Genomic DNA, 13,461 nt, shown 5'->3' on the forward strand with positions numbered 1-13,461 from the left:
GACTTCAGTAATGTCATTTATATAGCTTCTCAGTCACTTATTAGTATAGTTTCAGATACAGGATAAAGACTCCTGAAGACTTCGCTGACTTTTTCAAGTCAGCTTTCTGCCATCCAAATTCCCCCCCACCCCCAGTTTCAAATGAAAAGCAATACTCAGAGGCACGTTCTCCCCTGTTCCATGTGTAAGTGTCAAGTTTCATGGTCAGATTAACTGGTGCTCACTCTCTGCTATTAGGTTGCTTGGTATTGTCCAACTTGGCTTTCCCATTCTATAAAGCATTTAGTCAGTGACCTGAAGAGTTGAGCTATAAAGTCAAGTTATTCTGCACCCAACTCTAGAAACAGTTTTCTGAAGTTTGTTTCACCCTCCCCCCTCCATATTGATCAAGGAAGTTAAAATCCCCAGCAAATCAAAACTTTGGCAAACCTTAATGCTAAAGAGCCTTGTAGTGACCCTGATGATCATTTCAAGCACAACATAAATACAAAGTTGTCTGAGCCAGAACTGTTTCAAGGTTCTCATTTGAATGCCCTTCCTTGGGCAGCTGAAGCAAGATAAAATATATGGGAGTCTAAACTGTTCTTTGCCAAGAATTACATTTAGGAACATAATCCTCATGTCCACAACCCACTCAGAGGAAGAACTGTAGAAGTAATCTTCCATTATCCAAGGTATGCTAGACAGCTTTCAAAGTATTTTCTAGCGTATGACCTTGGTACTTCTACAGCCATTTACTCCATCCAGTATGGTATGTTAGGCTAATGGGGTAGCTGCATCTTTCCAACACCTGCAGTACCACAGTAGAACCTCTGTTACAAACTGACGGGTCAAACATACCCTTCATTTGGAACTGGAAATATGCAGTCAGACAGCAGAGACAAAAAAGCACACAATACTGTGTTAAACTACTAAAAAAAGGGAAAGCTTAAAAAATTGGACAAGGTAAGGAAACTTTGTGCTTGTTTCATTTAAATTAAAATGGTTAAAAGCAGTATTTCTTCTGTACAATAAAGCTTTGAAATGTTACTATGTCAATTTTCAGTTGTAAACTTTTGAAAGAACAGCCAGAACATTTTGTTCAGAGTTAAACCTCCATTCCTGAGGTGGTCATAACTCTGTATTGGCTCTTAGTTACAGCAGAGCTCCAAAAAGTTTAGAGCAGACAATGTTCTGTTAGGACTCTTTACTAGCTTCCCACGCACCCACGACCAACATGTTTTATCATATTGTTCTCCCATGGGAGGAACCACCATCTCAAAGTAACTCACCAAAAGATACCTGTCATAACTGACCCTATGTGTGGTCCGCAAGGCCAACTGAACAGTTAAAATTTGTATGCAATATGCAGAATATAAATAGTTATATTTAGAACACTAGCATTTTAATGTTGCCTCCTTCAGAGCCTGATAAGTCTGGTAGAGAAGCCAGCAAGAACCTACAGTTCAGAGATAGCAAAACTACCATTCTGTTCTACATTTCTATTCTCAGGTCTTGTCTTTTTTTTTGGGGGGGGGGGGGTGGAGGAGAGGGTTTAACCTAAGGTGGTGTGAATTTAGGACAATATAAATTGGGATAATCTCTGTAGAGGCCCTTATTTCAGTCAAAAAAAAGGGGTTTGGGTTTAAACTACATTCAAAAAATTGTACTGGAATAAGTGTTTCCACACCGGTATACCAGTATTGTTAAACTGCTGAACTGTCCCCACATAGAAACCATTTAACCCCTTTGTTTATACTATTTGTCAGAATAACCTCACAAATTTGCATTCAGTTTTCTAAAATCTTGTGGTGATGGCAGCAGCAAGTGCCTCCAGTGGTGAATACTGTACCAGTTGTATTTAATAGGCAATTTTTTTGGATTTGTACAGAAGAGTTTAGCCTTCGCACTTCACTTTTACCTGCCATCTGAAGTAAATCGGGAGTGCCAAGATAAAGCATGGATTAAACAATTACTACATTAAATAAGAAGCCAGATAGCACAGTAGGGTCATTTGGCTCCTGACAGATGGAGGAATACATTGGTCTCGTAGCCTAGCAGCAAGTATCAGCAAATCAAGACTGCAATTGCACATAATTGACCCAAATCTCTGGCCATTCCCATTTGAGGTATAATATTAGAATTTTAATACATTGTTACGTATAGGAAGTCTTGACATATCCTATTTTAAAATAGGATTAGCCCTCAGTGAGCACCAAAGCCCACTGAATAAACAGATTATGTTTGGATGTATTAAAGTACATCAATAATATCTGTTTTGGAGCATGCACCTCTGAATAGAAAGTGGACACGTTAGCATTACTAATTGCTAGTCTGAATACAGACTTATGCTACACTGAAGTACCTGTCAACTCTCCACAAAAAGTTACACTTGTGTGGTATTTCCTGAAGTTGCACTTATCCTTTTACTGAGTATTCTGGTAGAAAATTAGCAGTGAAACTTCTACATGAAGTTTTGTTTTTGGAGTGATGACAATGACCTCTAAACAAATTTGTTAGAAGACAAGTATGCTAAAGTTATGATTGGTATAATCGTCTCAATTCTGAAATTAGAAGACTTCCACATCTATTCAAGTTGGGGAAACTCCTAACTTGAGGCTCTTTTTTTTTTCACAATAGGTTTGTGAATATTTGAGCAGCCTTTATCTAGTGCCAACAGACCCAATGCAAGCCAGCCTACATCATTCTGCTACTGGCTCCAACCCACTATATATATTCAATCCTAAACCTCTTCTGTAAGATGAGCAGTCTACTAAAATGCAATATTTGTTATAAATTGATGCAGGGACTTCTACCTGATGGTACCAAGTTCACTACTTTACTTCACTTGTGGCAAAACATCCCACTTGACTAATGTGGTAAGAAGCAAGGATAAGCTTTATTCAGCAGAACACAGTTCTTCCATGGGACACCCAAATCTAATTCTAAATATTGTTTTGATCTACTAGCAAATCTTTGTTTGCTGGTAAAACTCAGATGTACATTTCAGACATACTGAAGTCATTAGATTAGAACTGTTCTTCTGATAACAGAGCATGTTTTTTGCAGGACAGAATTACTATTCTAGATAACACTAGGATTCTTCTCCATAGCTTTCTTTTAGAAGGGCAAAATTCAGCAGCTTAAGATGGGATATACAGTCAACATGCAGCAAGCCTGGAGATCAGCTCATGTTTGAGTCAGTTACATTCTAGAGCTTTTTAAATGTAAGCCTTCCATCCCCAGCATAGATACAGAATATCTTTTACAGTATACCTCAAGTTGATCATGGCATTTTCAGTTTAAGGTGAAGTCAGTGAGGTAACCACCATCAGAACACATTTAGCTGCTACATATAAGGAACACAGCTTCCTATTTTGTAGAAGAGTACATTAATATATACCAGTTAAATAGTGGCAGTTTGTGCATCTAAGTTACAAAGTTCACTTTCAGGGGGAAAAGCTATTTGAACTACTCCAGCTGGTAAACCCCCTCTAACATGTACCATGTTTTGTAAATGGGATTGTCATTGTGGGAGGACAAGTCACATGCCATCTATATGCTACCACCCAAGGCACCATGCATTTTTTAACCACAGAACTGACATGGCTAAAAGGCAACAAAAAGCACCACTTGGCAGACTTCATAAATGGTATAAAGTAATCCAGACCCTAGACTAGGCTCTGGACAGTCCATCTTGCCAATTGTGAACCAAGTTACCTGGGGTTTCAGAGTCAAATTCTGGCTTCAGTCTATACCCTGCACTAAGTTCCTGCAGACAGTTATTCTGTCCTAGAATGTGATTAGGCATTCACCTGTAGCTGTATGCCTAGAGTTTCATTGTATAGTGTGAATAATTTGAGAAATTATGTAGTTTATTTTGTGTAGTGAGAAGTGTCAGGTTTGATGAACTCACCTGCTAAGTTATATTAATTCAGCTTTTTCCTGCTTCTTACAGTGCCAGCCCTGGAAATTGTTTTTGTATGATCCAAGTACCTTTATTCAATATTACTTTCCCTCTATTATGCTAGACAGGATGCACACAGTTTAGTAGCAAATCACATTTATCAAAAAATATTTGTCATAACCTAACTTCATGACACATCATGATAGAAATAAAGGTCTTACATAGTATTTAGCTATGAAGTGTAGCGACAGGGAAAAAACTCTGTCTTAGACTAGATCTGTTGTGTCTATTCTTGCTTAATTTCATGTAAAATATTTGAGCTAAACTAGCCAGCATGAGCTATCTTCACTGTAGACAAAATTAAGAATTAGTTCCTAAAAGCTACAAGGTTACACTGGAGTGCTTGACTATGCTTTTTCCATCCTTATCTGTTTAAACAATCTCAGCATGGTGTCAAAGACTTATAAAGTTTACCCAATACCTAGTTAATATTGCATCTGACTTGCAGAACACCTGTTATTTCAGTCCTAGGTCACTATGTGACCTGCCAAACTTTACTTTTAATCGTCACTGGGTTTGATCATGTGGATTGAGGTCCCTTATTGGCAAAGTTGAGACCAACCACTCAACAGCACCATATGTAGATCAGATTAGTCTAGAGATGGGCAAACTAAGGCCCACGGACCACCCTCCTGCCCAGCCCCTGAGCTCCTGGCACAGGAGGCTAGCCCCCGGGCCCTCCCCCGCTGTCCCCTCCCCTGCGGCCTCAGCGCAGCTTATTAAGCTGCTCTATGTAGGAATGTGCTACTGGTAGCAGTTACGGAGAGCAATTTACTACACTACACCGGCGCAATGCTCTGGGCAGCTGGGCAACGCTCTGGGCAGCGTGGCTATAGTGCTGCCAGCCACCAGTGCTCTGTGCTGAGCGGTAAGGGAACAGAGGGGGTTGGATAGAGGGCAGGGGAGTTTGGGGTGGTGGTTAGGGGTGTGGATGGGGTTGGGGCGGTCAGAGGTTCTGGAGGCAGTCAGGGAGCGTGGGGGGGAGGGAAGGGGCTGGATAGGGGGCGTGGGCACAGCCTTCCCTAATCAGCCCTCCATACAATTTCTGAAACCTGATGTGGCCCTCAGGCCAAAAAGTTTGCCCACCCCTGGATTAGTCTGTTACCTAGAAACAAAATGCAACTGTTAGGTCCCAAAAGGAAAGTCTGAGAACCTGTGGATTACTCCAAGGTCTAGGCATGTGCCATGAACTATTTAGAAAACTCTCATGGGTCATTCCCAATCCCAGTTCTACTTCTACACCTTTTGCACTGCACTTTAATGTGAGAGGGTGCAGGTTGTTAGAGTTGAGTGAAGGCACAGTATGCGCGCTCTTTTGTAAAGGTTTTTTGAATACCGCTTTCAGCCCCTATCAATGACAAATCCATTTTTGTTAATTTAATTTCATTCCATTCCATCATAAAGCTACTGTATGCCATAGAACCAAAGCAGTTAGTGTCCAGTAACTTCTCTGCACTTCAAACTATTTCCTATTCTGTTGGCTGATCCTAATCAGGTCAGTTTATTTCCCCAGAGGATGTTTAAATCTAAATTAATGGTAGGACTAATACTTGCCCCCAGAAATTACCAGTAATAGTCAGCTAAATCTGAATGTCTACAGCCATAAAGTTTTTATCGGGTTATTGCCAAATGGGCTACCGGAGGGTCAGGGAACAGTGGGGGTGCAGTGGTGATTCTATACTAAGAGCCTACAAGCATTTCAATTATAGCCTTTAGATATGGTGAAGGGGTATAAAAAGTGATCATTTTAATTTGTCAGGCTGCACTCTATGGATTTAGGGGGAGGGGAGGAAATAGGCAAGTATATAAACAATGGAGTTTTGGCAAGACTGGTCCAAGGAGTTTTGAATATGGTAAAGTACCTCCTCTGTAGGCATAACTTATAGTATGGTGATTCAAGATTTTAAAACCCTTAAATATTTGGACAGTAGAGCTAGCTCCCACCCAATACAGTGTGTAGCAGTTCTACAGAAGTGTAAGTTTTTAGTACTGTTTGCATACAAGTCCATACCCACCCTCTTGCCTCAAAAAAGGAAGTTATGCAGAACTGTCAGACTCCATCATGCTGTGCTCTGACAGCTTAAGGCAACAGCCCTATGAACCACCACCAAAATAGATAAGAATGCTGCCTCTTGATTTCTGACCAGGCATCCAATCTCTATACAAGTGACAATTGCATAGGAGAGGAGACTAAACTGAAACCAAAACCCAATGCTACTGTCAGAAAACTGAATCCGTTTATTTGTTAAGTAGAAAGAGGTGTTCTCTTTATTATGCTTCACATACTTTTCTATCCTCTACAGAACAATTCACTCAATCATGACCTCTTGGACAGCCCAAAGTGCTTAAGATCAGAAGTACAAAAGTCAGAACTACATTTACGATACAGTAACATTAGTTAATTTGTCATGTTTCCAAGAAACATGGATGTACAATTTGCAAATATTCTATGAATACTTTCCTCAGAGGTCAAATATTTAGCTACAGTAGATTCATGAAAGCCTTGCTCAGTCTAGTGCTACTGTTCATCTTGAGTCACAGGCCTGTTGCACAACTGACAGCAATTCCTGCAGAGAGACTCTGGTCAGACAATTGTAATTTTCAGCCTACTTGTTCAGAAAAGTGTGCAGGCATGTTGGTGGTGTACTATTGCTTTATAATGAGAACAGGGGGAACTTCAGAATCTTATAATAGTATGTGTCAAGATCCTCCAGCATAAGAGTCCAACGAAGCTCATGTATAAGATTAGGTTCAGTTCTCTAGTAGAAAAAGGATTTGTTACTAGCCAATAGGTTAACAGATCTTAGTTTAAGTTAAGCTACTATCCACTCCTTCCTTACCAGACACGGAGCTTGCAAAGACAATTTGTGGCAGCATCACCACCTAAATACAGAGCTCTCAGAACACCATCAAAATATGCTCAGAGGGCAGTTGTTAGCGATGCGAGATAGTATATCTTTGACCACACATGCATGTAGGATCCTCTCACTGGCCTCAGGTATGAAGGCTTCCTGCACATTGACCTTGTCCCCTTCAAAACTGAAATGTCCATTAGTAGCATGGCAAATCAAAGATGGGTACACGCATGGTTGGGTCAGCTATAAGAGGTCTCTGACACCAGCTGCAAACCATTCTTCATGACACATCTATGTTGCAAAGAAAGCTGGGTAGGGCAAGTGTGCCCATGACTGGTGCCTCATATGACAAGAATGCTCTTGGGTGACTGAAGAGGTCTGTGTATAGTGGTAGGCTTGGGGCCTGATCTTCTCAACCATTCTGGCTGTAGCAGCCTCAGAACAGATGTGTGGAGGAGTGATGATGCTTAACACAGGGAATCATGTACTGGTGTGGGTTGGATCATCCCAGTTACAATGCACATGCTTAACAGTTGTGTGCCAAACGACTTGACATGTGATAATGAAGCCAGAACAGAGCATAGTATTCTGCTGCAGAGTAACAGAGAGCTAAACCAGATGATCATAGGGAGCAAACTCTGAAGTGCTCCTGATTTTGCGATTTGTTACATGACAACCTTTGCCAGTTTTCACTATCCACTAAAATGGCTTTAAATCCAAAACAAGTTTACAGGATGATCAGTTATTTTGTTCAGACAGTTAAATCCCTGAAACAGAGCTCATGTCTTGTTTTTTTATAGCACTGATCATACCATTAATTCACTAAATATTGATTTTCTTCATTGCATTCACGCCCTCACAAGACCGTGTCAGTTTATACTACATTGTGGGAGCCACACTTGTGAACTATAGATTTTTTCACATTTAGTTTGCATTGTTTGTAGTTCAACATTCACATGGTGTTTTAGACCAGTGTAGGGTGTAGAACAATATTAACCATTGCCTGAATGATCACTAGAATCCTCCATTAGATTGCTTTAGGTGTATTATATGTATATGATGCATCTGGGTAATGGGATACAGAACCTCCTGCTATCAACAAAATATGTCACACAGCAGATTGTATCAATGGCATTTCAGCATCTTCAGAGGCCTGTTTGGGCAGTAGGATAGCTATGTGACAACTAAGATACAAGTGTTCAATACAATTGTGATGACAACTTACATGGAGCAGAAACATGGCAATTTAACAGCTCAGGAGAGGAAATTAAACAGTTCAGTGTCAAGAGTTAGAGAACTGATTTGTGATTAAATCAAACTAGTGAGAAGACATTTTGATAATTCAACAAATCACAGTTTTACACCAGTTGAGAATAAGACAACCACAACGGTGAGATCATGTCTAATGTGCAGAAGGTGGTAGATATGCTTTTATAGAAACTTTAATAGACCTAAGGTTGAAGAAAGCAGTTCAGGAGGCAGATCACAAATGAGGTTGGAAGATGTTATTTTGAAGGATTTAAGAAGCCTCCCCCAACCAATTCTTGAAGGAAGATGATTTGCAAGATACTGTTTGATATGGAAGTCCATTCAACAGGCCACCATGGCTACATCATAGTCACTTGAATCTGCTGCTGCATTTATTCAAAATCAGAAGATGTATTATTGAACTATTTTTGACTTGGCCCATTTCCTTCATTTTTCCTATTTATCCATTTATAGCTGCGTACAATTCCCTTTACAATGTTTTCATTAACTTTGATTAGCTAGTTTACACAATCTCTTAAAGCTTGTAATATTTCAAAGTTTCTCTAGAGATACATCTTTTCACCTATATTTCATCACTGTTCAAGAATAATGTTTTCTTTAAGCAGGATTAGTTATCTAGACTAACCCCATACTAGAAACGCACTGAGGCAAGTTAAAGCTATGTTTTGCTAACATTAAGTATGGTTTAGTCATCTTTTAGAATTACTCATGCCTGAAGTGTTACATCAATCATTTAATGTTTCAGAGTAGCAGCTGTGTTAGTCTGTATCCACAAAAAACAGGAGTACTTGTGGCACCTTAGAAACTGAAATTTATTTGAGCACAAGCTTTCGTGGGCTACAGATATATCCAACGAAGTGGGCTGTAGCTCACAAAAGCTTGTGCTCAAATAAATTTGTTAGTCTAAGGTGCCATAAGTACTCCTGTTCTTTTTATTAATCATTTAAATGGCCAAGTGTAAGAAGTCAGAAACATCTAGCAATAATGCAAAGTAAAATGTATAATTACAGATACTTTTTTTTTTATGGTAGACTGGAAGAAAGTTTAGTACTATACAACAGCCCTATACATTTAAAAAAATTCAAGCAGCTATCAAAAATAGTATTTTACACCATGTCACAATATCCACTGCCACAAGTCTTTCACACATTTTGTTTTGGTATTAGGGGGACAGTTAGTGAATTGACTAGCCAGCTCACTTCTTTTGCCAGAATTCGTAAATTTATGTAAGTTCAGGATCAAACTTGGCAAAAGGATTTTAATCCAGTTTTGGAGTGAAGTTAACAAAATAAGAGCAGAGGCTTCATTTTCTCCAATGAAGTTGCCCCTTTTATCAATAGCCAATTTTACTTCAAATATTTTAAAAGCTACTCAGTAAGCTCTGACTTTCAAATTAATGCCTCTAACAACCCTGTCCCCTTTATAAGCCATATATGAAGTTACATCTACAATGTACTTCAAAGTTGAAATGGTCGATTATTCAGAAACAGTTTAATATTGTTCTCACTCAGTCCTGTCCCCAGAGCAATGATTGGTTATCTAAAAAGGGCTGGCAATAACAGAAAGGGAGCCAGAGTCATTCAGGAAGGAGGTAATTTGAGATAAGTGTGCTTGCACACAAATTTTAAACACTTTCCTCCTGAATTAAAAAAGTAAGCCATTCAGGAGCACCTTCTAGTTTAGCTTGCTCAAATAGTTAAGTAACAGCAGACAAGAAGCTACATATAGAGGCACACTTATATGTGTCCCTAATTTAGGGAAAGTTGTGTTTAATCATAATTTGTCCATACCAGCCCATTCACACTTCCTGCCTCAGTATTATGCTCACATGTTCATGAACACAAACCATGAGGAGCTGGTTGGTATGGAAACGGTTTGCTCCCTTAATGTTAAGCAAGGAAAAAATGGGATAGAGTCTGAAGGAAGTTTGTCAGTTTCTGACCCATCCTTCCTGTTTTAACAATAAACAACCTCAAAAGATGACACAATATTAACAGTAAATAAGAGTTTCTAGAGCTCAGAAGGGGGAAAACAAAAAATGCAAGTTTAAACACAAGTAGGCAGGGGGAGGGTCATGTAATAAAGTTGAAAGATGCTGTAGAGAACAAGTAAATAAACCTGCACTGTGACAGACAATTGACATTTTGAAATGGATGCTAATTTGACAGCGACAGTGCAAAGACAAGAGCACTTGCCAAGTCCATTTCCTGTTCTCATTCGTTGAGTGAATTCCTGCCTTGAACTGCCTGTTCAGAAGCAGCTATTTTCCCCCTCACTTTTAGTTTACAAACTCCATCCTCCCCACTCACCAATTCATAGAAAAATGTTAATCTATACATCACTGCTGTAGCTTATTCCCATCGTTCAAGCATGTTTGCTGTGTTATATTCATAGATATTTTCCAATGCTGCCATTATTCCTTAAGCAGGAAAAAGAAAACAGCTACAGATCATTTATAGGGAGGGTTTGAATGTTACTTTGTAGGAAAGTGGGCAGCTTCCAAATGCAGATTTTATTTTTTTCCTCCTTATTTTACAAAAAATCCCTCCCAATTTGCAGCACAGGCTGCAAGATCCCCCAGGAATCCCTGCAAACTGGAGACAGATGGTCATTTGTGAAACAGAAGGGCAAAATTAGGGAGCCCACCTAAACTAAAGCTCTTGCCCACAGCTCCAGAGACAAATAATGCCAATCCCTGTTCCTCATACTCTCCACTGCTGGAGTAAAGCCGACAAGCAGCTCTGAGACCTCCCCCTTCAGCCCTAAAAAGAGAGTCACTCAAGCAGCGAGTGACTCTGCACAAATAGCACAGGCTACAACAAAAAGAGAGAGATAGAGAGAGAGGGGAATGAATGAGGGGGCCAGTCCCAGAGCCCGCACCTGAAGCTGACTTGACTCCCACTCCCCATAAACCAGCTTCAACCCAAGCCCTCCCCTGCACTGGTCTCAAGCAGGGATATTTGGGCAACGACGTGGGAAAGTCAAGCCAAGAGGCAGGCGCATTCTGTGTGTATCATCCACATGGTCCCTCCCGCAGAGGGGGAGCCTGAAGGAATTGCAGAGAGGCCACCCCCCCCTCCGCCCCCAACAGCTACTGGCCCCTCCACCGGGGAGGGGGTCGCTTCTCCCCATTCCCTCCCCCCCCTACACTGGGCCCTCCACGGGGGAAGAAGAGGGTGTCGCTGCTCCCAATTGCCTCCCTCCCCCCCGCCCTACACTGGCCCCTCCACCAGGGGAGGTCTCCGCTCCCCATTTCCTCCCTCCCCCCCACACTGACCCCTCCACGGGGGGGTCTCCGCTCCCCATTCCCCCCCCCCAAACTGATTTTCTCCTCCATACAGCCCCCCCACAGCCCTGACCCCTGAGAGCAGCCTCGGCGGCCGCCGCCGCCCCACCTCTCCGGCCCGCAGCCCCCACCCCCGGCGCCGGGCAGAGGAAGCTCGGGCGCTCCCCGCCCAAGCCCGGCAGGCCCCGCCGCTCACCTGGAAGTGCTCCTGGAAGCGAATGGGCAGGATCTGGGCCATGGCTGCGCGCAGCCCGTGGAGGGCGCCCAGGGCAGAGGCGCAGGACCCGGCCGCGGCAGGCAGAGGGGCAGGCGCTGCTGCACCCCACACGCACAGAGGCAGGGAAGAGGTGGCGCAGGCGCAGAGCGGCGCTCAAGGATCCCGTCTCCAGCCCCCTCAGCTCCTTTTCTGACTCAGACCTCGGGCCCACTCACCCTGTTCGGGATCCCTCCGCTCCTCAGCCTGCCGGGGTCTCTAAAAAAATAGTCCCTTCGCTAGCCTCACACCTCCGCCACCTTTGTCACTCCATCTCCCATTCCCACTGGAGGGGGAGACGGCATCACCGCGTTCATAACGGGACTGTGAAGGGGCTTCGTCCCATAAAGAGATGCACGACCCAGAAGAGAGGCAGAGTCCCTTAAGAACCCCTAGGTATCCTTCCGCAAGAGCCTGGGTCCTGTCCTGCCACAAGGTGTCACGTGACTTGACCCCCGCCATCCTCCACCTAGCTGGTCCAGGATCCCTACAGTGGAACCAGCCTCAGGGATGCTGTCCAGGGCAGAGCTCTCACTCCAGCAGAGCTGCCAAGGCTCCCTCGTTTTGGGGGCAGAGAGGCTCCCTTCTTTTTCCATTAATATTGATTACCTCTATGGTAGGGCACAGGTTGCATTATCCTTTATTATAAGGCAGTTTTCAGAAGCTGCACCTGTCCCATCCCATCCCTGTGTATTTCATCTGAGACCTTTGAAATCTTACTGGCCCCTTTCTCTTTAAATCTCCCTTATTGTCACAGCTGATCCGTCAGTAGCAGCAAGAGGGTTTCCCTTGTGATTTCTTACTTAGGCAGTTAATTTCACACACACCCCCACTGCCAAAAAGAAAGGAAAAGCTTGGGGTTGGCAAAACACGCCCCCATCGTGATCAAATTCTACAGAGTAGGTGATCAAATTGTTCACAAGCAGAATTCCCTCTGCTACCCCATAAATCTTTCTCATAATATCTACATCCTGTGCAGTACAAACGCCAAAACAAAAATCCCTGCCAGCAAACTGTTAATTTCCACCAGCCCCTATTTTTTTTCAGATTTCAAGCAAACAGCTTGTTTTTCAAAGATACTGACCCCAACTCTGATTGAAGTCAATGAGCACTAATAGCACTGTCTGTGAAAATCATGCCAAAAAATCGCACCTCCCAATCAGCTGTTTCGTGGCATGCAGGAGGCTCTGGGGGGGGAGGGGGAGGAGTGAGGGCATGACAGGCTCAGGGGAGGGGGCAGGAAGGAATGGAGTGGGGGCAGGGCCTGTGGCAGAGCCAGGGGTTGAGCAGTGAGCACCCCCCGGTACATTGGAAAGTTGGTGCCTGTAGCTCCAGCCCCGGAGTCGGTGCCTATACAAGGAGCCGCATATTAACTTCTGAAGAGCCGCATGTGGCTCCGGAGCCATAGGTTGGTCACCCCTGGCTTAAGGCTTCTAAACTGATACAGTTAAATAGGTCCAAAAACTGTGTGTAGACAAATCCACATGCAGGACATAGTCTATTGATTCACATGTATCACATATTCCTAGTTGTATCTGTCTGACCACCTCCCGCACATTCAAACTGTTGATGGTGATTGCCAAAATCTAAGGGCTGGTGCTCCCACCTCCGTTCCGTACTTGGCAATTTTGGAGGGTGCCCACTCCTGTCCCCTAAATTTGAAGCTAGCCAGCTCTGGTAAAAAATTATTATTATTTTTTAATAGGAATTCTTTAGTTCACTAAAGCGGCACAGTCATGGCTGCTGCATGATCAGCAAGTTTAATTTCTTTTGGACTCCCTGCTTGCACAGTCAAGCTGAATGGAATCAAGGGGCCTATGATTTATCATTTACAGAGAACAATATTTGAAAG

At 42.7% G+C, this 13,461-nt stretch overlaps 1 protein-coding gene across 2 annotated transcripts in view; it reads right to left on the minus strand.

Moving 5' to 3' along the window:
- LOC125623224 (clathrin heavy chain 2) overlaps positions 1-11,771 on the minus strand; it is a 60,943-nt gene extending 49,172 nt beyond the window's left edge. Inside the window, exon 1 of one of the 2 annotated variants that reach the window (XM_048822282.2) lies at positions 11,553-11,771. In XM_048822282.2, coding sequence (XP_048678239.1) covers positions 11,553-11,594 — 42 coding nt within the window. In that variant the 5' untranslated portion in view covers positions 11,595-11,771. The remainder of the gene's footprint in view (positions 1-11,552) is intronic. The other variant, XM_048822283.2, reaches the window with a different exon arrangement.
- Between the last annotated feature and the right edge of the window lie 1,690 nt (positions 11,772-13,461).

The sequence above is a fragment of the Caretta caretta genome, chromosome 15 (genome assembly GCF_965140235.1).
Source record: "Caretta caretta isolate rCarCar2 chromosome 15, rCarCar1.hap1, whole genome shotgun sequence".
NCBI lineage: Eukaryota > Metazoa > Chordata > Testudines > Cheloniidae > Caretta > Caretta caretta.